Below are 25,534 nucleotides of genomic sequence, written 5' to 3'. Positions count from 1 at the left end.
CTGAAGTGTCTGCTGTTAAGCCAGCCTGAAGATCTGACTGCTCTCATGAATATGCATGTTGTGTTTCGTCTTCAGACTGGCTGATTGACAAATGTTATCATGTAGTTTAGAGAAGGGTCACAAAACTAGCACTTTGAGTCTCACCCACACAACCTCCTTCGCGACCCCTATTTAAAAAAGTCAAACACTGCAATCAGACGAAACCTTTTTAAGCTGATTGGTTTCGGGTATGTCAGCCTAATGTACTACGAATGTTTACGACCAGGCTGAAATAAACCTGACTGGAATTCCAATTACCTAACACATGCACCTTGTACGCACTAAGTAGCACTTGGATTTATTTTCAGGGTTCAAACAGTATCTAGAGACTTGAAGTGTTTGCACTTCATTATTTTATGCAAGTGAGTTGCCATTTCAGATTAAAAGGTAAACGAGAGTGGTGGACTTGACAGTTTTCTGTTCATTATTATTATTATTTTTTATTTTGTGTGCATGGTGTTTGCTATTAAGTGCAAGTTACTGTCTGTTATTATTGTCCTTTTCGTAAGTGCCATCATTGCAGGCTTATATTTAGTGACTGCATCACTTAAAAGGGATCAATACACACCCTCAGGAGCTGAACTGCTGCCTCAAAGGCGAGACAGTTGTGTCATAATGATGTAACCACACCATAGGATGCATGATCATGTGAGCGTGTTGACATCAGAGTTAGAAACAAATGAGAATCTACGCACAACCTCAGCATATGAGTTCAATAACTCTCTTTCGCAATGTGAGAATAATGGAGCGATCACTTACTGACGCTGAATGTGTGAAGACTGGCGTCACCTTGCTCTATTAAGCTTGACTGTCCTCCTGATACACAGGGACTTGGTCTGTGTTGAGGCTGGGAGCTTGTTTCCAGACCTGAGAGCACAGGCACTTGTTCTCTGTCTCTCTCCTCTATCTGTGCCACTCTTTCATTCACCCTCAGTGAGTGCACATCTCCACACGTTCATCTGCCACTTCAAGCTCCAGCTTTAGTCTCACCGCTGGATTATTTGGCTGTTACAAAGATGACATGCCACAGGAACAAGCTACTGGAAAACTAGAGTTGCAACTGCTTTAAAAGAGGTAAGGATTTAATCTAAATGTCCTTTTGAAATATGCATACTTTTTTTTTTTTTAAGAAATATACAACTTTGCGTTTTTTTTGTTTTTTTTTTTGCTGTACTATTGACAGGTTTTGTGTTAAGAGATTTCTTACAGTTTTTTTAGATTTGCTAAGCTGTTCTTGGTTTTTTGAGGCAAATGTGTGCAAGACTTGATGTGAGTGGATGGAGCTTTTTCATTAGACTTGACCTTCGCTCTATTCATCTGTAAAAATAAGAGTATAAATAGTTCAAGCCAAATACCATTTTTAAACATGTATATATAATTTTTTTTGGTTTTTTATGGTACAGCAGATATGAGACCCTGGAACACAAAACCAGTCATAAGGGTCAATTTTTTTGAATAAATAAGCTTTCCATTGATGTATGGTTTGTTAGGATAGGACAATATATGGCCTGAAATGCAACTATTTGAAAATCTAGAATTTGAGGGTGCAAAAAAATAAAAAATAATATTGAAGAAATTGCCTTTAAAGTTGTCCAAATGTTCTTAGCAATGCATATTACTAAGCAAAAATGAAGTTTTGATATATTTAAAGTAGGAAATATAAGTAACAAAATATCTTCATGGAACATGATCTTTACTTAATATCCTAATGATTTTTGGCATAAAGGAAAAAAATAGATATAATTTTGACCCATTCAATGTATTTTTTGCTATTGCTACAAATATACCTGTGTTACTTAAGACTGGTTTTGTGGTCCACGATCACATATTTAAATGGCATCCATGCAAAAATAATTTTTCAAACAAATTGATAAGGACATGCAAAGTAAAGGAACTTCTGTTTGCTGCTTTCACTGTTTAGCATTTAAATGCATCGTATGGACATGGAAATGTATCATGGTAACAGCTGAGGAGGTTTATAATTTATTCTCTGATCCTGGCAAACCTCGAAAGCGCAGTGAGGAAGCTTTCATTACCCTCATTAATCAAGACGCACAAAAAAAACTATTCTTATTCAGTTATCAGTTGATGTCACAGAGAGTGGGTTTTCATTTTTCCCTGCAGGTGTTTTGAGAGGGACAAAATCAGCCCACCATTTGCGAGAAGAATTAAGTATTGCGTGATCTGGCATGAATCACAGATGCATACAGGTGCGTGAAGTGGTCTGTTTGGTGCTCCACTTCAGCGCTGCTGCTGCAACAATCGCCACCCTCGTCTGTTTTGGGCCTCATTTGCTCCATGCTTTTTAGCACGAGGCAGCGACAGGGAGAGAGAGGCCTGTCATTAAAAATTCTCTCTGTTCCCAAGGGCGATTGAAGACTAGGGGTATGGCACACAAAGCTGTGGTTTTAAATGCCAGCCCAGGGAGCTCTAGGAATTAGCAGCTTGAACCGAGATGTCCTGCAGGCATCAGGCAGTGTGCTTGTACCAAACCAATCAGGACTTCAGGCTGTCTGTACAACGTGATTTGAAAAGCCAATCCGTCAGGACAAAGTGGTTTATTAGCATACAAAACATAACACATGGAGAAACAAAGACAGACATTTCCAATAGGTAGATAAACGCTTTACAGTAAAGTTCATTAGTTAACAACTTTAGTTAACATGAACTAAGAATGAACAATCCTTCTACAGAATTTAAGCTTAATGTTAATTACAGCATTTACTAATGCATTATTAAAATCACAAGTTGTGTTTGTTAATGCACTGTGAACTAACATGAACAATAAATGACTGTATTTTATTAACTAACATTAACAAAGATGAATAAATAATGCAATAAATGTATTGTTCACTGTATGTTCATGTTAGTTAATACATTAATGTTAACAAATGACACCTTATTGTAAAGTGTTACCATATATACACTACCAGTCAAAAGTTTTGGAACAGTAAGATTTTTAATGTTTTTTTTTTTTTTTTTTTAAGAATTCTCTTTTGCTCACCAAGCCTGCATTTATTTGATCCAAAATACAGCGAAATTGTGAAATATTTTACTATTTAAAAGAACTGCTTTCTATTTGAATGTATTTTAAAATTTAATTTATTCTTGTGATCAACGCTAAATTTTCAGCATCATTACTCTGGTCTTCTGTGTCACATGATCCTTCAGAAATCAGTTTAATATGCTGATTTTTTAAAAAACATTTTAATTATTACCAATATTTAAAATAGCTGAGTGCTTTTTTCAGGATTCTTTGATGAACAGAATGATGCAAAGATCATTTATCTGCATTTATCTGAAATAAAAAGGTTTTATAATCTTATAATCTTATATATTTTATAATCTTTAAAAAAACCTGAAAATTTTCTACTCAGCTGTTTTCAACATAATAATAGTAAATGTTTTTGAGCAGCAAATCAGAATATTCGAATGATTTCTGAAGGACCGTGTGACTGGAGTAATGATGCTAAAAATTATGCTTTGAAATTGCAGGAATAAATGACATTTTAAAATATGTTATTTTAAATAATAAAAATATTTCAAAATGTTACTGTTTTTTGATTTTGGATCAAATAAATGTAGGCTGGGTGAGCAGAAGAGAATTCTTTAAAAACATTAAAAATCTTACTGTTCAAAAACACACATATAATTTATTTTTGTTTGTTTTTTTTAAGAAAACGCTTAACCAAGAGCACTGACGCAGTCTCTCTTTTAGCATTGTCACATGCAGCCTCCACTTCTAAGAAAAGCCACAGTTAGAGCGTCAGCCCAGGTTGTCATCCTTTTTATTTCTGTTGGAGGACACAAAAAGATTCATCCTCTTACTCATCTTCCCTCAACCACAGTGAATTCACATTTATAAACCTGACTGAGGCAGTCTCGCGCTCGCTCTTTGTTAAATAAAGAGTGCACTGCGACTGCGCTCTGAGTTGAGAGAACAAGGCCATACACACAATAGACTGTATAAAGGAATGCCATCATTCAATGAGGCAAATACAGACTACATCAAGCTATTGAATTTCAGCCTACTGAAAAACACCGCTACTGCGCTTAAATGAACACACTGTGCATGTCTGGTGCAGGCTAACATGCTACAGACAGCATTCATACTACACCCGCTAATTTGAAAGTAATACGTTGAGCTTAATAAGCAGCATAAAAATTTCCATGTGTCTTTGTCCTTGTAAAATGCAAAAATCAAGGTTACAGCAATATACTTGCAATGGAAACAATGAGGCCAGTTTGTTTTTTAAAAGCAGAAACCACTTTCATATTCTTCTGTTGTATTGCTTTACATGTTGCCTAATTGCATGTTTGGAGCAGAAATATTCTGCAAAAATTAAAAGAATATAAAGGGAGAGTAATTAATCTTATGTAAAGGGGATTAGATAACTAATTCAGTTTTCTTATGTCTTCTTGTCAAGTGCCACCAAGACGTGCCACCTACATAGTCATCATAACAACATCTTCATATTAGTATCTACCCGGTGAATGGCGAGAGACACTAGATTAGAGCAGGAAGCCTCTCTAGCATATTATTCTGAGGCGAAGAGGGAGAGAACATTTCAATGTCAAAGAGTTATCAGGTTCGCTTTGATGCGAATGAATCAGATAAAAGGCAGACACTTAAGTGAAAAACCTTGAGAAACTGTGATTCTGATGCAGTGCGCTCTCCTTCTTTTCCCTGACAGAAGTCAAAGAAGAAATCAGCTCCTCCATGATCCACTGAGCCAACGCGACATTAGCCTCCTAACGGTCTCACCACGTAATGATGGAGGACTCAACAGAGGTGCGGACAGACGGAAACTCTTTGCTTAAAGCAGTATATCTGTGCCGCCTGAGGTTGACGCGTCTGCTGCTGGAAGGAGGGGCTTACATTAATGAGAGCAATGAGAGAGGAGAAACTCCACTGATGGTGGCCTGCAAAAGCCACCATGCCGATGCTCAGAGCGTGCCAAAACCCAAAATCATCAGGTGGGTCTACTAGAAGTTGTGCCATTAAACACAGATATTAGTTTATTAAAAATTAAAATAAAATGCAATTTACGCATTGGTACATTGACTCTTGTATAAGATGAGCGCATTTTAATTTCTGAAATGAAATTCATTTATTCTTAAATGTAATAATTGAAAAAAAAGCCTAATTTAAAAAAAATATAGAAAAGCTCTCAAAGTATTTTTGCATCAACTTTTATTATTAATTATTAGGAAAAATCTAACATAACATATATTAGATTTTACCTAATAATTAATAATAAAAGTTGATGCAAAAATACTTTGAGAGTTTTCTATATTTTTTTAAAAAAAAAAACGTAGTGTAACACAATTTTACCACTCATGTATTTAAAGTAGCGCTGTCAATTGATTCAAAAAGTTAACTAATTAATCACACTTTTTTTTTCTGAAATTAATCACAATTAAGCCGACCTAATGTTAACGTTTTTAAATATACCTTTATATTGCAGCAATTTCACATTCAATCTTTAAATTAATGTAGAAACAGCATTTCTGTATTTTTTAATATACTATATATTTAATGTACTATAAAAATGTACTGTATATTTTTAATATCAGCTGGGAGGTGAAAACTTTTTTAATTTGAAGATCAGGGTAGTATTATTTATTTTGTCTTCTGGGAAACATGTAGCTATCTTCTGTAGCCTTTGCAAGGGCAGTACTAAATGAAAACAAATATTTAGGCAAAATACAATAAGAAAAATGTACACATTTCCATTCTGTTCAAAAGTTTTCACCCCCAGCTCTTAATGCATTGTTTTTCCTTCTGGAGCATCAGTGAGCGTTTGAACCTTCTGTAATAGTTGCATATGAGTCCATCAGTGTTTTCAAAAAATGGATCTCAAAATCATATAGTCATTGCTAGAAAGGGTTTAAATACACAAAAATTTCTTTATGAGCACACTCTAACAAATCAATCTTCTCAACAGGTATCTTCTTGAAAATGGTGCGGATCCCAACATTCAGGACAAGTCTGGTAAGACCGCCCTAATGCATGCCTGCATCGAGCGGGCTGGTGATGAGGTGCTGTCGCTTCTGCTCTCCAGTGGAGCTGACCCTAGTTTGGAGGACCACACTGGTTCCTCCGCTCTGGTCTATGCAGTTAATGCTGGAGACAAGGATGCACTGAGAGTACTACTGGATGCCTGCAAGGCCAAAGGCAAAGAAGTCATCATCATAACAACAGACAAACTACCCTCTGGAAGACAAATGACAAAGCAGTATCTGAACGTACCACCTCCTCCAAATCTTGAGGACCGGTTGCACTGTGCCCCTGCGTCATGCATGTGCCCTTCTGAAATTAAACTCTGTGCTCCTCTTATCACACCGCCCACCAATAACCAATCCGAGACCCTGGGATCCACTCCAACACTGCCCACATCCAAGCCAGGATCACCAACTCAAGATTCAAGCCCTCTTCAAGCAGCTAGTGTGGCGAAACTGTTGCATCTACAGAGGCTTCACTCAGAGCCCTGGCTGAAGATCCCTCCATCTCTGCTTCTACAACAAAGCAAGTCCTCATCCTTGACCGAGGAGCTTGTAGATATCACCCCTGAAGAAGAGCTCTCGTTTGGGTACAATGGTTGTAGACCTCCACTGAGAGCTCCAGTAGCTCGGCACCAAAGCATTGACGTCAAGGACTCTTCTGGTCTGCTTAGAGCCTTTGAGATCTCATCTGATGCTGAAAGAGAACTAACAAAAGAACAGAAATGGCTCAGTAGAAAAATGTCGTATGATGGTGAGCTACTCCCACACTCCTCCTCGCATCAGAACCTCAAACAGGCATCCATCTCAGATGCTGCCCCTGTAGACCGGGACCCAGACTGTCTTCCCAACCTGGCTGTCTCAAGCCTGCGCAATGTGTTTCGCCGGCGCAACATTGGAATGGACCACTATAGTTCTGACTCTCAGTTGCCTCAATTTGGGAGCCAACCCTCTGAAGATCTTGGGAAGACTGGAGGAGGAGGAACTGGGGGGACAGAGAAACGCAAGCTTGTTACCAGTCGCTCCTCCACTCTCTCCGGATCCAGAGAGTCTCTGGAGAGTCTCGTCCAGAGGAGGAGCCCAGCCATGCTGGAGCGGAGGGGATCCGGAGCCTTGCTCCTAGACCACATTTCACAGACCCGGCCTGGTTATCTGCCACCTCTCAATCCGCATGCACCCATTCCAGATATCAAAGTCAATACCAGTGTTGGCAAGCCTGTGGGAGGAACTACACCTGTTGTTTCTGGATCAAGGCATTTTGTGCCATGTGCCCCGAGCCATCCCAGAGATCACAAGAATAAGAAGAGTCTGCTAAGACGACACTCCATGCAAACCGAGCAGATCAAGCAGCTGGTCAATTTTGAGGAGATTTTTGGTCAGTAAACATCACAAAGGAAGGTTGTGGTAAATATAGAGATTTAATGTCATCTGTCAGTCTACACCAAGTCTGAAATCTAAAGAGAATATACATTTTAGATTTAAATATGAATTATAATAAACATCTCAACCACTGCTCTAAAATGCACTTTCCAGACTGGACAATGGGAATATGTTTATTCTGATCGTTATAAACTTTACTGCACTTTACTTCTGTTCTTTGTGCTCTCACTCATTAGTGCACTGAATCAGAATACTGACACTTTGTTGCTGTTTAAAGCACTGCTTTCTTTTTAAGAACCTGATTCATTTCTGCAATGTCTTTGCAAAACAGAATATATTGTGACTTTGTATTTACCCATTGACTGTAAATAAATGCAGCTGAAAACATTAGTTACTTTCTTGTATATAGAACTGTGTTGTCCAATGATACTGCATGCAATTACATGTGTTTGTGACACTTTCTGCAAATAAATGAAACCGAAATAATTTAACAGATAACACTTTCGCTTTCTTTTATATAGTGGTTATACATTACTGTTTAAAAGTTTGGGTCAGTAATATGTGTGTGTGTGTGGGTGTGTATCAGTATCGGGCACGTTACTCAAGAAATGAAATACAGTAGTCAACATCTGATGTGGATCAAAACCTTTAATTAAATTTGGCCTAAAACCAAAAAGAATACCTGTTCTTGTCTTAGGACAACTTTAACTTTTTTTGATCCACTTCAAATGTTGACTACTGTAAATTACTTATTACTAGTTAATCCTTTCATAAGTAATATTACTACTTATTACTCCCAGCCAACAGTAGTCACACTACTAGTTACATTACTTATCTTTTACACCCCAAAAAAATGGTAATTGCCTAATTTTTGCAGCCTGTGAATCCATGAAATTTACAGATAAATGAAGAGTACAACTGGCTCAAACTGAGGACAAGCCACAATTTTTTAAGTAACTTGTGTTTTTTTTAAATTAAGCAACAACATAGTAAAATCTGCAACAGGGCTTAAGCAGGTAAAACCACCCAAACATGTTGGCATGTGCAGCAGACAAAGTCTGAGCACCACTACACAATTTACATGTGACATTGACTGTTTTCTCATCATTTCACCCTACAAAATTAACATATGGCTAAGGGTATTTCCAGCTGTTATATAATGTGGGCTTCTCCATCTTCCAACGAAGCTAGTTTACTGTGTTGGTGACATCATGCGCTTACACACACAACAATTATGAAAATTTATAGGGATAATTAAATTTTAGCAATTGTGATAAAAAAGTCAATAGTAACTAGCCATTTTAGATGGTATTTGCAATATTACTTAAATTTTATTAGTAATTAGTTACACTACTAGTTGCCACCAGGGAAAGTAATATTACTGTAATGCGCTACCAGTAACAAGTTACTGCCCAACACTGGTGTGTATATATGTATATATACTTTTATATGTATATATAATGCTATTATTCAGCAAGGATGCAGTAAATTGATTAAAATAACATTGTTACAAAACACTCTGTTTCAAACTAATTCTGTTCTTCTGAACTTTCTTTTCATTAAATAATTGCGAAAAAATACATAATTTTGTACATAATTTTCAACTGTGATAAGAAATGTTTCTTGAAGACCAAATCAGCAGATTACAAATATTTCTGCTGGATCACGTGACACTGAAGACTGGAGTAATGAATGCTGAAAATTCAGCTTTGCCATGACAGGAATAAATTATATTTTTTTAAATACACGACAGAAAACAGTTATTTTAAACTGTAATATTTTAGAAATTTGCTCTTTTGCTGTATCTTTGATCAATTAAATGCAGCCTTGGTGAGCACACTTCACTGTGCACACTTCTTTAAAAGAAGATTAAAAAAGCGTACTAACCCCAAAGTTTCGAACTGTGTTGTATATTAGAGGCATAAACTTTTTTCCATAAATTTATTATGCATTTGTGAAAATAAAATGCAAATATACAAAATGTTACAAAAGGCAAATGTAAATTACAAAAATATAGATTTCTCTGAAATTGTATTTGTGTCTCTTTGTACATGATTGGGTTAATTAAGCATAACAACTAAAGAAACCTTAAAATTAAACCTTAAAATTTCTGACTATGTCTATAGATGCGTAGATGAATCACACCATACTTAAAAAAAAAAAAAAAAAAAAGTATGGTGCGCAAATATGTGAACTGGGATGCATCTATAGACATAGTCAGAAATTTCACACTGTTCACACTGAAAATTCCAAAAAGAAAAAGTGCACTTTAAATACCAGGATGATGCACTTAACTAACTGAAAAAATTAAATGTGGAATGTTGGATACTTTATGCACTCAACTGTTGTAGCTTTAATTACATATTGGAAGAGAAGAGGCTCAAATTCATACACTGCATGGTTTAATACATAGTGCGTAAGTACACAGTGTACAAGTACATAATGTATAGTGTTTCATTTGAGGTGCAACTTATGTTACAGTACTTGCTTTTTTAGGAGTAGCCGGGTAGTCCTTTAAACTGTTTCATCTGAGATTCTAACAGATCATAGTAGATCCTGGTTTTGCTGAAGTTTTGCCTGTAGAGCACCAGATCCTCCACTTTAAGAATATCATGTTGCCCTGTCCATACAGGCTGTACCTGAGAGAGAAAAGGTGAGATGTTAAACAGAATCTCACTGACATTAGGGCAGAACACAATCAACTTCACCAGTAAATAAAAATCTATGAATGGTGCTTTAAATTGGGCATTTTAATATGAAAATGTCAAATAATCAAAAACACGAATACCTTTGTCATTAAGGAATTCCTTTTATCTATGCTTTTTCACGGTACAAATAAAGACCATACTTCATTTGTTCTGAGTGACTGAAATAAATAACTTGCACCATCACCTTCAAAACATATCCTAAAAGAGGGAGAAGACTGCTGAAGAGCACTATCTCTGTAGAGGAGACTTAAACCTTCCTTTCACATCTTCTCATACCTCAACACTGTCCTCCAGTAAAGCAATGAGTTGCTATTCCAGTCACAAACAAGTGTAATAGACGAGCCAGAAGCGAATTATCCAGCAAGAAATCACTAAGCATTAGAACGAACTTGATTGTGTCCTTGCTTATATAACATAAATCAATCACCGAGGTAATAAAAAGACTCCTTCACAGAGATCCATGGCTTAATAGCCTCTATAATAGTAAATATGGACATACATTTAAACAGGCTGATTAATGGCAAATTTCTCACCGGTCTGACTGCTTCAAAAGCCACTGGAACTGTGGGAAGGACACAGGAAGGAGAGCTGCTCGGACTGGAAATGTGACTGGCTGCATTAGGGATCCGCATAATGCTTCCATCTGTTGAACCATCTCCCAGCTATAACCTGTTTCGCAAAACAGCACAAACACAGCAAATACTAATCAAGGTCTGAATTGTAATAATAATAATAATAATTTATGAATAAGACTGGAATACACCAAGAAAAGTCAAAGAAAAAGTCTGGAGGCAAAGTCAAAGTACTTCTATTGTCATACAAGGACAGACCAAATAAATGCTAATAAAAAATTGCCAGTGGAGGTAACCATAACAACAGTATGTAGCTTATTTGCTTTTATTTGTGATTTTGATTTGATTTAAATGCAAAATAATCTGTGTGTGTGTGTGTATCAATATACTGGATTTAAAAAGTCTCTTTTCATCACAAAGACTACAACTATTTGATTTGAATACAGTAAAAACACTAATATTATGAAATATTAACACTTTTACATTTTCATTACAACAGTTTTTTATTGTTGTTTTAATATACACGACCAGTCAAAAGTTTTAATGTCTTTTAAAGAATTCTCTTCTGCTCACCAAGCCTGCATTTATTTGATCCAAAATACAGCAAAAGCAGTAAAATATTTTTACTATTTAAAAAAACTGCTTTCTATTTGAAGATTTTTTAAAATGTAATTTATTCCTATGATCAAAGCACAATTTTCAGCATCATTACTCCAGTTTTCGTATCACATGATCCTTCAGAAATCATTCTAATGTGCTGATTTGCTGTTCAATAAACATTTATTATTATTATTATTATTATTATTTAAAACACTTGAGTACATTTTTTTCAGGATTATTTGATAAATAGAAAGATCCAAAGATCAGCATTTATCTTAAGTAAATTAAAGAAATTAATACTTTTATTTAGCAAGGATGCTTTAATTGGTCAAAAGTGATGATAAAGACATTTATAATTGCTACAAAAGTTCTTTTTCAGATAAATGCTGTTCTTCTGAACTTTCTGTTCATCAAAGAAACCTGAAAAAATTCTACTCAGCTGTTTTCAACATCATAATAATATTTTTGAGCAGCAAATCAGAATATTAGAATGGAGGATCACGTGACTGGAGTAATGATGCTAAAAATTCAGCTTTGAAATCACAGGAATAAAACATATTCAAATAGAAAACAGTCATTTTAAATAGTAATAAAAAAATTCAAAATGTTACTGTTTTGTTGTACTTTGGGTCAAATAAATGTAGAAGTGAAAAAACATTAAAAATCTTTTGACTGGTAGTGTATTTTAAAAATTGTATTTTATTCTTGCAACGGAAAAGCTGAATTTCGGCTGCCATTACTTAAGTCTTCAGTGTCAAAAGATCCTTTAGAAATCATTCTAATATGCTGATTTAATGCTTCTAATATTGAAAACAGTTGTGCTACTTAATTTTTTTTTTGTGGAAAATGTGATAATTTTCCAGAATTCTTTGATGAACAAAGTTCAAATAACTGCATTTATGTATATAGAAATTATTTCTAACATTAGAAATGCCTTTACTGTAACTTTTGATCAACTTAATGCATCATTTCTGAATAAAAGTCTTGCTTTCTTTAGTTAAAATACAATAAAAATAAAAGGTAGTGTATATACACAGTGTATATAGCACACTTCTGATTGTCAGTAAATAAAAACCTTTAGTCACCCTACTGTAGCATCAATCTTCTTACCAGGATTGTCCGCATTTACATCAAATCCAGTGGTCCAACCCAAAGAAAGAACATCATTTTTTGATCTTTGAGCCACTTCCTGTAGAAACACATGAGGGTCCAGAGGGGTGGCTTTGCCACCAGGGCCAGGGAGAATATCAGCATTGATCCACACGGGACCCTGCAGCTGATCTCGGACCTCTTCGAGCAGAATCATAGACGGGGATACAGCTGCCAGACTGTGAATCAAAATGACAAGTTGATCTGCCAATCATCAGCAGCAGCAAGGATCATGTGAGAGAAATCATTCTAAACAAGCAACATGACAAAGTGTCAACATGAGCTTTATTAAAAATCTGTTTTAAAAAATCAGTCACCTTTTGAAATCCAATTTTATTCCTTTGTCTGATTTCACAACTTCTTTAAGCCAATCCTGCAGAGCTATATCACTGTCATTGTCAGGTGGGTGAGCCATAATGGGGTCTTTTGGATCTCGACCCCTGAGAAGTATATCCGCTTCAATCATCTGTGCAGAGCCTTAAAGAGGAACAAACAGTAGGAAGAGAAAATAATTATGACACACATTAATTCTTAACATCGATCATGATATGGTCGTAATAAAAACGAGTTTAAAGTAGTGTAGGAGCAAAACAAATGCTTCCTCATATTTGTGCTCACCTTGTAGAGCCTCTGTGAGTTTGCTCTTACTGTTTGCTGCATGATACCACTCAATATCAGCAGCATCTTTTGTTTGTATCGTCCCTTTGTTGACGAAATATTCCAGTGTATGTTCACTCATTGATCCTGCAATTATGCAACATACTGTTTAGTTTAGTCCTAGTGAATTTACACTGATTCTTTTCACCTGGACCAATGCCAGTATCTGACAGCTAGCAAGTTAGCTTTCTTACCTTTGGAGTTTGACAGTGACTGTAGTTTGAGGTAGCAGACGCCTAAAGATGCGATAACTGTTGTACATAAAATAAAACGATACCATTTATGTTTAACTAAACCCATGTATTGCTATAAGTAATACACTTTTTCAAACATAACATGTACATTACGACATTACAGCTAACTTACTACGCCGGTAGCATGAAGCATTATGGGATATGTAGTTTTTCAGTATATGTCCGCTGCATATCTCGCTTTCACTTCACAAAATGTACAGTACCAAAGGTTTGGTGATTTTGAATATTAATTAAGTATTATCGTTATTATTAATAATTAACATATGTTTCAAAGCACAATATGTCAAAAGTTTTAAAAAACGTAAAAAAAAAAAAAAAAAAAAAAAAAAAAAAATTGGTCTAACACATCTATTTAAAGTTTTAAAATTATATTTTTATTTTTTGTTAACACTTTCATGGAGATTTTTAATGTGTATATATATATATATATATATATATATATATATAAAAGCATAAGCTGTTCAAATGGTATATAATGTTTGTCTAAACATTTGACTACAAAATCTATCTATTTAGCATTATACAACTGTTGTGAGGCTGTAGAGCTAAAAATGAAATGGAGATTGTAGTTTACCAAAGTCATTCAGTTTAGATTTTTTTTATTTGTTGGCTTCTGATGCATAGATGGGGGAGGATTTAATTTATAATCCATTTATCTGTGCATTATGCATATTAGATCCTATCAGCTCTCTTCATTGAGCGTTTGCGGTTATATTTGTGAGTATTTTCAGTTCTGTTCTAGGTTATTCTGGGTAACCTGATGTTTTGGTTCATCCAAGGCAATGCACATAATATGAAAATATTGCAGGTATTTGTCGTTTGAAATAATAGAAAAAGAAACTTCACTCTTTTCTTGTTCTATTAAACATCTTTATTGTCAGGTTTAGTTTCTCTCCTTTCAGCGGAGGGTTGATTTGCTTTGGAGGTCTGCTCATCATCAGCTGTGGGGCTGTCAGGAACAGTGAGATGCTGTGATCCACAACTGTCTGCAGAGCATCTACAGTCTCTTCCTCTGCTCCATTCACTCTCCTCAGAAGCCTCGGTTTTTGTTTTACTGTCCTTGAGGCCAAGCTCCTCTAGCTGCATCTTGAGACGCTTTTCTAAATCCTCAGTGTTTCGCGCCAACATGTAGCTCACCTTCCTCTGATGTGCCAAGGCCTCCTCTTTGTCATTTAACTGAAAAAAGTAAAAAAAAAAAAATAAATAGTAAACTCAAAATGTAATGGTAAATTATATAGAAAAGTATTTATATATAAAAATACAACATTCAACATATAATTAAAAATATACTGACCAGATCAAGCAGCATATGCAGTGTTTCATTTGAATCGGCTGATAGCTTTCCTTCGCTTGTTGTGGGCAGAAATTTTTTCAATCTTTCACCTACACTGAGAGACCCCTGCTTTCCTTTCAAATAAAAAGAAAATTACTATAAATAAAGAGTGTGGCATTGTAAAATTACAGCATTCTGCCACATGAAACTGTAGCAATGATGTCTAGCAGAGAAAGTGTAAGTAAAAGATGAACCAGTTGTAGAAATGAGCTAATGGTTTTATTGGTTAGTGCACTGCTTTCTGTTCTTGGTCCAGAATGTGCATTCACATTTGGTGGAGCATGTGAACCACTTTTGTTTTTTTTTTTTGCATGGGTCAGGTGTATTATCATTAGCCTAAACTAAAACTATTCAAACATTTTTATTAAATGGTTTAATTAATTATTAAATGAGATCAGGTTGAAAATATCAGTTATCTGTCTGCTTGATCTGTAATAAATAGTATCTGCATCAGCCCTAAAAAAAACACATATCAACCCCTAAAAGTGACATATGTTCACTGAATGATTTTTCTCAGTTTTAGCTATACAGGTGAGCAGCACTTTACCTCTCTCATGCCTTTGGTAATGCGTCTGGTGTCTGTCGTTCTCAGCCTGCCGGAGCACGTTCTCACCAACTCTCCTTAACTGCTGCTCAAAGGCGATGCGGAAAGCATCCATCATGACAAAAGCCTCCTCCTTCCTCTTCTGCTGCTCCTCCAGCTAATGCAGACAAATGCATTGTGTTACAAGACCCTCAAAGACAAATGAGCAAAGCTTGTAATGGATTTAATACATGTATTGGCTAAATAGGAGGATTAAATTGCAAGGTAATGGAACAGAAGTATTGACAAATACAAGACGAGCACCTCTTGCTTGAGCTGGAGAACCTGTTTGCGACTTGCAGCAGCACTTCTGGCACAAGAGCACGGCTCACCCCCATTAGAATTACACTGACATGCCCCATACACCGCCAACTGAGAGATAAGAGGACAGAGAGCTGTTTACTCCAGAACTAAGCTATTTAACACAGACTACAATTCACCAACATTACCTCTAGCGCTGAGCCGTCTGTTCTCAGGCTACAGGAAGGCTGGGTCCTCTGGTAGTCCCTTCTTTCCTTAGCACTGAGCATGGACAGGAGCTCCAGACATTTTTGACTCAGAGCTAAGACACAAAACACATGAATATGCAACAAATCAGCAATCGGGTCCTGAAATAAAACTTAGAAATATGTTGTGACTTACATGCATTTTCTGTCCTTTGCTCCTGATGTTCTTTCATTTTCTCCTCCAGTGCTTTCTTTAGGGCTTCATTTTCTGCCAACACCCTGAAGTGGTATTGACATGAACCAGTGAGATGTGGGCATTTTTAAAGAGACATGAATTTAAAACGGACCCCGTTTAATTCATCAACACATAGCTCGAGTCTTATTGGGTATGTTATTAATAAAAAGACCGTTTTTAATCAAAATGCTCTGCAAATATTTGGCCGAGATACAACTATTTAAAAAATCTGGAATCTGAGGGTGCAAAAAAATCAAAATATTGAGAAAATCACCTTTAAAGTTGTCCAAATGAAGTTCTTAGCAATGCATATTACTAATCAAAAATTAATTTTTATATATTTATGGTAGGAAATTTATAAAATATCTTCCTGGAACATGATCGTTACTTAATATCCTAATGATTTTTGGCATAAAAGAAAAATTTATAATTTTGACCCATACAATGTATTGGCTATTTGCTACAAATATACCCATGCAACTTATGACTGGTTCTGTGGTCCAGGGTCACATTTTACATTGACCTTTCAGTAGGAATAAACCAGAAGTAGTCACCAGAGAGAAGACTGTCTTTTTCACTTCATGCCAGCTTAAAAAGTGTTTTTTTTTTTCATGAGTATACAGTACCTATCATACTTTAAACTCCATGAGTTTTCCACGTTCTTGAACTGCACCTGGTTGAAAGTGATCTCCCATTGCAGTGCATTAACCTCCTGTGTGGAAAAGAATTAATGGGATCATATTTTCAAGAGTAGGCTTGAATTAAATAAATAAATAAAAGTTGCTTAGTTTGATTAGGACACCTTTTCTAGGGCTTTGTTCCTCTCTTCACTCTTCTGAAGCAATATTTTAGTATGACAAGTTGCTTTGTCCAAGATTGCCTTCAGGGTCAAAATGTAGCACAGGGCTTCAATCCACTACATAAATGACCTAATTAGACCAAATAATGATATTATCCTAATATTTTGAAATACCTGTCCTTGCAAGATCCTAAGAGCTTCGTGTTTTCCCTCAAGGTGGCGATGAGTGACCTCCAGTTCAGTGCGTAACAGTTCCACTTCCTGATAAAGAGTGAAGATTTACATAATACCTGACACAAGTTCATATGCGACGATATATATCTTTTCTTTCCTCCATCTAAAAACTCACGTCTATTTTGTGAGACATAATATTTGGTTGGAAAATATCATTTAGTAAGTTTACCTCTGTGACCTCCTGTAGTCTTCTCTGTAGCTCTTCACTTGTGTCGTCAGAAGAGCTTTCTACAACATGCAGTCAGATAATTTAGGTAAATAAGACACCTTTGTTTTTTGCATGTCGGCACATGGCTTTCTAGGACTGCCAACACATCATATCCTGGTAGAAGTGTGGTTCTCAAATAACTATTGTTGAATATTTGTTTAAGTACAGAATTGCTCAAGGCCCCTCCCTGATAAGAAACAGCAGGTGTTAACTTCACCAAACACCGCAAATCAGCAGAGCGTGCACAGTAAAACCCCTAAAGTATTTTGGTTTGGACATTACTAGGAAGTTATCAATAGCTTTTAAAAAGAACTTCCTTTTTAAACAAACTCTTTACAGTATTGCTTAGTCTGCTGTGTCCTTGAAATAAATCTAAGAGGTCTGAACATTTCATTGACTTTAGATAGAGACTAACCTGACTGTCTTTTCTCCCACTGTGCAACTCGTTCAGCTTCAAGTTCTTCCCTAAAAACAGCGTACATGGCTCTGCATGATGTCCAAGAGAAGGGACCATTGCTTTTGTCACTGTCCCCTCTGGATGGTCGTGATTGGGACAGGAAGCTCAGAAACTTCCCCCTGCTCTTCATTTGTGGGAGATGGTCATGATGTCTTCTTGATCTGGCCCCCATGCCATCACCTAGATCCCCTTCTCTCATGTCATCTTCTGTGGGGCACTGAGGGCATGAACCCTCACCTTGCATCACAAACTAATAAAAATAAAAACAGTCTTGAGTGCATTTAGATAAAAAAGTGCATCAGTTATGTTAAGTACCACGCATAATTAAAGACATTAAAGCTGAAATCTATGTAAATATCATGTTTGACAGTCAAAACAGAAGACACGTTAAATCATGCTTGATATAGGTTTAACTTTCTGTGTAGCTTACTGGTCAACGCAAAACGAAACTTTTATCATTCCTCAAAAATAGAACTTGGTTAGTCAATAGAAAATATAACCAGTACAAACCTTTACGAAAACCTGTCCTTGAGGCGATGTATTTGTGTTTCGCCAACAAGAACAATGGCGAAATTCCACTTCAAGACTTTCCGCTCACTTTGACGAAGTGAAACTTCGTGAAGGAGGCGTGTCTGACAGGACAGGTGATTTATTACAAAAGGACATAATATACATCAAGAAATGTCGCTCTATAGCGGAGATTTTCAAGCGTTACAGTCACAGAGACCCCCAGTTAGGTACTAGCAAAAATAATCTTCATCAAAACAAATATTTCATAAGTTACTAGTATCTTCCTTTACCATTTTGAGTTTACACATGGACGATTGTCTTAAACCAAGAAATAAAATAGAAATAGGACAAATGAACAACTGTAAAAAAAAAAAAAAATAAAAAAAAATAAAAAGTAAACAAATATAAACACATTTATACAACTAAAATATACAGGGCATCTATTGTAAAACATACAACACCAACTACCACTCAAAAGTTGTTGAACAGTAAGATTTTTAATGTTGTTTTAGTCTCTTTTGCTTACCAAGCCTGCATTATTTGATCCGAAGTACAGCAAAAACAGTAAAAGTTTTAAATATTTTTACTATTTAAAATATTTTTTTTCTATTTTAAAATGTAATTTATTGCTGTGATTTCAAAGCTGAATTTTTAGCATCATTACTCCAGTCACATGATCCTTCAGAAATCATTCTAATATTCTGATTTGCTGCTCAAAAACATTTTGCGCTATGATGTTGAAAACAGTAGATGTTAGATGAGTAGATGTTTTTTCATAAAGAAATCTTTTGTAACATTAAAAATATCTTTATCACTTCTGATTCAATTTAATTCAATTTAAAGTATCCTTGCTAAATAAAAATATTTATTTCTATAATGTCTATATATATATATATATATATATATATACACATATATATATACTGATTCCAAGCTTTTGAATGGTATAGTGTATAATGTTACAAAAGCTTTTCATTTAAGATAATTGCTGATATTTGGATCTATCTGTTCTTTAAAGAATCCTGAGAAAATGTACTTGACTGTTTTAAATATTGCTAATACTAATAATAATAACAATAAAAATATTTCTTGAACAGCAAACCACTATATTTCTGAAGGATCATGTGATACTGAAGACTGGAGTAATGATGCTGAAAATTCAGTTTTTAAATCACAGGAATAAATTACATTTTAAAATATATTCAAATAGAAAACAGTTATTTTAAATAGTAAATATATTTCAAAACTTTACTGTTTTTGCTGTATTTTGATAAAATAAATGCAGGCTTGGTAAGCAGAAGAGACTTATTTAAAAAACAGTACTGGTAGCATATGACACATACCTTTCCATAGACTCACCGTTTTTATCTTCAGCCTCCCAATGACAGTAACAAAATATGAATTCAGAGATTTTCCCCAAAAAATAAATAAATAACAAAACACCCATCAAAGTTGCAAACACTGATTTATTGCAGTCACTTCCTTGACTGAAGTGTAGATTGTCTACTTCTCAGTAGACATTATGTTACACCGTGACAAAATAAAACTTTAATTATGGCAGTAAATTGTTATACCCTGTTCTGTTTTTTTAGAGATACTTTCACCAATATCCTCTGGGAAAAAAACAAAACAAAATGCTGAAACTGTGTACAGAACACGTACATTTACATTTCAACACAAGAACATACGAACAATTCTCTACAGCAACGTGTTGAAGCACATAAATATCTACTAATAATTACCATCTTAAAAAAACAAAACAAACAAAAGCAAAACCCTGCGACCTAACGGTACAGCAACTGCATCAGGGCAAGTGATATTAAATATGTCCATGGCATGTGATCAGTCAGTCACTGTCATATTCCTCAATTAAGAGGTCTTCCTCGTCCAATAGGGCTTCAGTGCTTGTGGGCTGGGGCTGGCTGGCAGAAAGTTCCCCAGAAGGATCCTGGCTGTTTGGCAGGTTGGGCTCAGTTGTGGCACTTGCTGGTGTGGATTCTGGGTTAAGGGACTGAGCAGCAGAAGAATCTTCATTTTCACTATCAGCATCTAAAATGCCAGGGTCTTTGTCATTAAGTGCTTCAAGTCTCAGCCTGAAAATAAAGACACTTGTTAAACCAAATCTTTCAAATTCAATAACAAGAAGTTTTAATACGTTTTTTAATTATTATCTCACCTTCCAGGAACCCTCTTTTGAGAAAGATGGCCAACATTCTGGATGAAGGCTATTTGAGCTGATATTAGAAAGATGAAAGATATATTCAATAGAACAAAATGACAAAGCTAAATTACGCACCATTCATTTTTAACCATATTTTGAAAAAGTCTTGCTTAATTTGAAAGATTTTGAAATGCAGTTTGATTTAATTATTTTTTGAATCAATTTAATTGTGTATTTGTATATTTTGCAGATGCTAAGCTCACATGCTCACCTTGATTCCTCATTGGGTTGGTGAGCTTTGCAAGGTAAGGCACCAGTTCTGTCAGGAGGCTCACAGGAGTAAGGCAGAAATTTAAGAAGAGCGACTGTGCGGTCAGGTAATTTTCTCGATACTATCACAAAAACAGATAAAATATATAAATTCAGGCTGAATAATACAAGTACAACAAAAAGATATAGATAAAGTAAACAATAAATATACCGTCTTGTTTATGTGTAGCCAATGTGGTTTATGAAGAGGCCTGAATCCGGTAGTGCACTGGCTGCTGGCTTGTGCTCGAGAAGAGTTTGAGTGTATAAGGCCTCTAGTAGCCACTGATGAGCCATATTCCAACATGGTCGACCTTGACTGTGAAAAGACGAACACCATGACAACACAACAAAGTTGTTGCTAAGATACTACATGATGATAGTCCTTAGGAATCTAATGTTACATCTGCAGTACAATCAAGAGAAACCCTGCTTATCCCTATGTGTGTTATTATGGAAGTCCGACAGCATCTGCACTCACGCTCCACTCTGCTGTCAGGAAGTCGGCATCAGAGAGGTACTCGCTGGCTCGTGCTATATCCTCTACGTCCGAATAGAAGTCAGGGTAGTTCTGATGCAGGTAGAGGTTGAAGAATTCACCAGACATATGGGAACGCTCAATGACAAGCTGAGGAAAATATTTTAATTATTAGAACATTAAAGCATTTTTATATAGTGTAATTTACAACATAAATTAATATTTACTTCTGGATCAACAAGGAGTTTGTCCCTCTGATGATCTGCTAAATGTGGAGGCAGCTTGGGTGCTTGAGAGCTTTCATAGCTTTCACCTAAAATCACATTCCATCCATTGATATGAATATTAATCTTTACTCACAGTTCATAATGTACATTGTATAGTTATCACAGAATAACATTTCGTCAAGAAAGATTCAAAAATGGAAATCGAAAATGACTAACGTTTGCAGTACAGGATTTTCCCTAAAGCTCTGAACAGGAAAAGTGAAGCATCTTTTCCTCCAATAGCTGGGCTTTCATCCTGCATGTCTGTTGATTTTGAAGACTTGCTCCTCCCCTTTGCCCTTACGGCAGGTTTTGCTGCAGATTTGCCCTTTTTGGAAGCCCAGAGTCTTTTCTCCAGACAATTATCTGAGAATTGAAAAGAGTGATTGCATAAGTACAGTTTACATATACTACCAGTCAAAAGTTTTTAAACACTAAGATTTTTTATGTTTTTTAAATAAGTCTCTTCTGTTTACCAAGCCTGCATTTCTTTGATGCAAGTACAGCAAAAACAGTACAATTTTGAAATATTTTTACTATTTAAAACAACTTTTGTAATTGAATATATTTTAAAATGTAATTTATTTCTGTGATTTCATCATTATAATATTCTGATTTGCTGCTCAAAAACATTTATTATTATTACTATTATTACTGTTAAACAGCTGAGCAGACTTTTTTCAGGTTTCTTTGATGAACAGAAAGTTAAAAAAAAACAGTATTTATCTCAAATAGAAATCTTTGTAACATTAAAAATCACTTTTGATCAATTTAAATCAACCTTGCTAAATAAAAACACAAATTTCTATAATTTCTTTCCCAAAAAATAAAAAAATTATACTGACTCCAAGCTTTTGAATGGTATAGTGTATAATGTCACAAAAGTTTTTTTTTTTTTTTTTCAGATAAATGGTGATCTTTGTTTTTTTGTAATCATCCAAGAATCCTTAAAAAAAAAAAAAAAGAAAAAAGGTACTCAACTGTTTTAAATATTAATAATAATAAAAATGTTTATTGAACAGCAAATCAGCACATTAGAATGATTTCTGAAGGAACGTGACACTGAAGACTGGAGTAATGATGCTGAAAATTTAGCTTTGATCACAGGAATAAATTACATTTTAAAATATATTCAAATACAAGGCAGATATTTTATTTAGTAAAATATTTAGCAATATTACTGCTTTTGCTGTATTTTGGATCAAATGCAGGCCTGGAGAGCAGAAGAGAATTCTTTCAAAAACATTAAAAATCTTACGTTTGACTGGTAATGTACTTATTTTAAAGAACAGAAAAGAAATTCTATATTTTCTAGATTTAATACCAGAACAGACATACTTTATAAACATTTTCAGTTACTATTTTCTCACCAGTTAATGAAGAAAACTGCAAGCTGTTGATGGCACTGCGGATATCTCCTGAACTTCCTGAGCAGAGAAGATCTAGAGCACCTTTATCAGGAACAGAAATCCTGCCAGAACTCTGCAAAGACCATTTAAAAATATAGATGTTCTAAGTGAAGTATTATGGATCTCAGAGTTAAAACTATCTGTTCAGAAGGCATAGAAAAACAAACCACACAACCTACCTTTCCTGCCTCAATGGTTACAATGCGGCTTAAGACCTTCATCATACTGGTGGGGGCCACAGGGTTAAAACTGAAAGAGAGACACTTTATCTATCACGACCTTGAGTTTGGATATTTTTAACTAAAGGTTTCTAAGAAGTGACATTGATTGAATTTGTACCTAATGTTGTGAATTTCAAGTTCATGCAGAACATCCTTAAAAAGAAGTCTGGAGTTCTTGTCTCCGCTGAGACTGTCGGACACAATCAGGACCAGTGGGCACCGGCCAGTTTTAATAAATTGCCTAAATGAACAAGCAATAAACGAACAAGCAAAACAATGATATGTAAGATACCAATGACAACTAATGTTAACAATACTTTAAAATATAGTACTAGTGCTCACCTGAGTATATCGTGCAAGCACCCTGGTTGCCTGTAGAATTGGTTTGGAAATTCCTGAGATAAAACAAGAAATAAGAGAGATAAATGAGTGTCACTCAGCTTGTCAAATTTAATTTAGCGTTATTTATGTTCAGTTTTTCTTCTCATCATCTTTTTCAGCAATTGCTTTTTTACTAGCCCAACCCTTTCTCTTTTGTACTATTTATTACTAATTTATGCAAAAACTTTGTTTGACATCATATTGACATTTGAGTAGTAGTTCTGTGCAGCACCTCTATAAGAATTATTTTCCTGTCTTCAGCCACTTTCTCTCCGCTCATTTGTAGACGGTTGTATTTGTTGGCTCTTAGCAGGAACTCTTGGAATAACCCTGTTTGTGAGCTGCCATGGAAACTGTTAAACCTTGAATCTGTTTGAATGAAAAGGTCAGATGAACAAGCTAACAAAAACATTTCATAACATGCTGAGATATAACTTAATTCATATATGTTTCTGAGATAAAAATAGGGGTGCTGAATAATTATCATTCACTAGATTTTCTGCACGGGTGTCGCTACATGAACATCAGTCACAATGAGTAAGGAGAAGATGCCTGACCTGGATCAAAGCTTTGGGTGAACAAATCCTCCGTTTTGTACTGTGAGGTAGTGGAGGGATTTGACCACTCTTGGATCTGAAAACCCAAATCCTTGGCAAGGACTCGAACAGTTGCCGTCTTTCCACATCCTGAGGGGCCAGTGAGCAACAGAATGGCGCCACCCTGTGGAGATACAACCACAAATTCAATACAGAGTATGAAACAACTCCCAAATGATAACATAAACATTCATCATTTAATGTCATATACTTGTCAGACCTTTTTTGATTTGTCCAAATGAACTCTCAACCAGCTTTCAACTTCTTCAACTTTCTTTTTGTGGACTGCCAATTCAGCCTGTCAGAGAAAAAAAGCATTTAAGCAACAGTGCTTGCAGATTAAGATAACAAAAGCAATATGAAAATGTTAAGTAAAAGACAAAAGTGTTCTTATGAGCAAAAATTGTTTATATCAAACTCATCAAAACACTCTTATAATAGTCATACTAAAGGTAGATTTGCTTTAGTCACACATCTAGATGTGTTAGAGATGCGTTTGAGTTAAATGGAGGAAGGAAAATTTTTCAAAAACTGTACTAAACACCCCTGAGCCATATAATTTCTGTACCTGTGATTGGGGAGCATACATATCCACCCAGGGCTCATCCTGATCTGGTTTATATGCTTCGCTTGACGCACTGATCTGGTTGCCGGACACATGAGGATCTACTTTCCTCTTCCTAGATTTTTTTTCTCCTTGGTCCCCAGGCCACCGGGTAGTTTTGCTTTCCCTTGAGAGTGGCCCCTTTTTCAGGGACCTGTTCACTCCTCCTAAAAGTTCACCAAATGATGGTTCCACCCAGCTGTTTATCTTAACAGGAAACACAAGCAGAACCCATAACGCACATCAGCATCAGTAGATTCAAAGAATCCACATCCATTCAGGACAAAAGTGTATTTGGATAAGAAAAAAGAAAGAATGATCAAAATACTCTCATAGATGTTACATACTTTTCCAGAGGACTGCTTTCCTCCCAGAGACAGCTTTGACATCATCAATTCTGACGTCCCATTCAGTTACTCCATGCAAAACTGTGCTGTGATGAAAACCAAAGTATTTGCATAATTTATAACGGCAATGATGGGATTCACCTATTTCGAAAGACGGTACTAAATTAAACTTTCGTCTAAGTATAACGTTAATTAAAAGTGGAGCAAACAGAAACTAATATTCTGGTAGCATTGAAAATGCTGCATGCTACCAGAGAAAACATGTTTTAGAAGAACTCACATACCAGTAATCCCCTCATTTAATAAAGAATTACCGAAGATTTTGGCCAAGTTTATTAGTCAGCAAGTTCGCTTTTGACCGTTAGCGCGACATAACGAATGCTAGCATTCATTATCAGTTCGAATCAACAAAGCCGTGGCTAGCACACCGTTAAGCCAGTACAGTATAAACTCACCCAGGTCATTTCTACAGATGACTTTTGTAGAACAACAATGCCGACTATTTGTGATTGCAAGTAACAAGATTGTGCTAACTATCCCTTTAAAGCTGTAGCGAACCGCCCCTCTGTTGGCGCGTGCTGATGGCGTCATCAAC

General features: G+C 35.6%; 4 protein-coding genes across 4 annotated transcripts; 1 reads left to right on the top strand and 3 right to left on the bottom strand.

Annotated features, from left to right (window-relative positions):
• The first annotated feature begins 867 nt into the window (after positions 1-867).
• On the top strand, positions 868-7,561 carry ankrd34bb (ankyrin repeat domain 34Bb). Its single transcript, XM_051108747.1, has 3 exons — positions 868-1,113; positions 4,734-5,016; positions 5,988-7,561. Exons 2-3 carry the CDS (start codon positions 4,811-4,813, stop codon positions 7,423-7,425), a joined length of 1,644 nt encoding a protein of 547 aa, XP_050964704.1. The 5' UTR covers positions 868-1,113; positions 4,734-4,810; the 3' UTR covers positions 7,426-7,561.
• A 1,790-nt stretch (positions 7,562-9,351) lies between these two features.
• On the bottom strand, positions 9,352-13,486 carry fam151b (family with sequence similarity 151 member B). The gene is given in 7 exon segments (XM_051108756.1): positions 9,352-10,051; positions 10,054-10,061; positions 10,664-10,799; positions 12,413-12,630; positions 12,769-12,928; positions 13,070-13,195; positions 13,303-13,486. Coding segments are annotated over 7 exon segments (891 nt in total). The 5' UTR covers positions 13,409-13,486; the 3' UTR covers positions 9,352-9,914.
• A 698-nt stretch (positions 13,487-14,184) lies between these two features.
• Positions 14,185-18,277, bottom strand: ccdc125 (coiled-coil domain containing 125). The gene is made up of 12 exons (XM_051108749.1): positions 18,168-18,277; positions 17,616-17,907; positions 17,162-17,220; positions 16,933-17,019; positions 16,762-16,839; positions 16,586-16,671; positions 15,921-16,003; positions 15,728-15,840; positions 15,543-15,650; positions 15,243-15,396; positions 14,657-14,769; positions 14,185-14,538 (listed from the first exon to the last, which is right to left on the bottom strand). Exons 2-12 carry the CDS (start codon positions 17,899-17,901, stop codon positions 14,224-14,226), a joined length of 1,482 nt encoding a protein of 493 aa, XP_050964706.1. The 5' UTR covers positions 17,902-17,907; positions 18,168-18,277; the 3' UTR covers positions 14,185-14,223.
• A 1,338-nt stretch (positions 18,278-19,615) lies between these two features.
• On the bottom strand, positions 19,616-25,525 carry rad17 (RAD17 checkpoint clamp loader component). Its single transcript, XM_051108742.1, has 17 exons — positions 25,395-25,525; positions 24,940-25,025; positions 24,557-24,799; positions 24,209-24,286; positions 23,950-24,112; positions 23,625-23,761; positions 23,354-23,406; positions 23,130-23,252; positions 22,970-23,039; positions 22,752-22,863; positions 21,559-21,747; positions 21,343-21,428; positions 21,119-21,265; positions 20,810-20,956; positions 20,600-20,720; positions 20,344-20,401; positions 19,616-20,260 (listed from the first exon to the last, which is right to left on the bottom strand). Exons 2-17 carry the CDS (start codon positions 24,982-24,984, stop codon positions 20,014-20,016), a joined length of 2,019 nt encoding a protein of 672 aa, XP_050964699.1. The 5' UTR covers positions 24,985-25,025; positions 25,395-25,525; the 3' UTR covers positions 19,616-20,013.
• Positions 25,526-25,534: the final 9 nt, after the last annotated feature.

This window comes from Labeo rohita, chromosome 5, assembly GCF_022985175.1.
Source record: "Labeo rohita strain BAU-BD-2019 chromosome 5, IGBB_LRoh.1.0, whole genome shotgun sequence".
Taxonomy (NCBI): Eukaryota; Metazoa; Chordata; class Actinopteri; order Cypriniformes; family Cyprinidae; genus Labeo; species Labeo rohita.
Note: the sequence above shows the minus strand (reverse complement) of the source record. Positions and strands in the feature narration are given on the sequence as shown.

What these genes read in the sequence shown, in the direction of transcription:
- ankrd34bb (XM_051108747.1), top strand. Translation starts at nt 4,811, where the DNA reads ATGATGGAGGACTCAACAGAGGTGCGGACAGACGGAAACTCTTTGCTT. An exon ending in CCAAAACCCAAAATCATCAG is followed by an intron (nt 5,017 to 5,987) that starts GTGGGTCTACTA and finishes TCTTCTCAACAG; the next exon opens with GTATCTTCTTGAAAATGGTG.
- ccdc125 (XM_051108749.1), bottom strand. Translation starts at nt 17,901, where the DNA reads ATGCAAGGTGAGGGTTCATGCCCTCAGTGCCCCACAGAAGATGACATG. An exon ending in GTGGGAGAAAAGACAGTCAG is followed by an intron (nt 17,221 to 17,615) that starts GTTAGTCTCTAT and finishes TGCATGTTGTAG; the next exon opens with AAAGCTCTTCTGACGACACA. An exon ending in TTAGGATCTTGCAAGGACAG is followed by an intron (nt 16,840 to 16,932) that starts GTATTTCAAAAT and finishes TTGACCCTGAAG; the next exon opens with GCAATCTTGGACAAAGCAAC.
- rad17 (XM_051108742.1), bottom strand. Translation starts at nt 24,984, where the DNA reads ATGATGTCAAAGCTGTCTCTGGGAGGAAAGCAGTCCTCTGGAAAA. An exon ending in CACCCAAAGCTTTGATCCAG is followed by an intron (nt 23,762 to 23,949) that starts GTCAGGCATCTT and finishes TCATTCAAACAG; the next exon opens with ATTCAAGGTTTAACAGTTTC. An exon ending in GCAGTTTTCTTCATTAACTG is followed by an intron (nt 21,748 to 22,751) that starts GTGAGAAAATAG and finishes TTCAATTCTCAG; the next exon opens with ATAATTGTCTGGAGAAAAGA.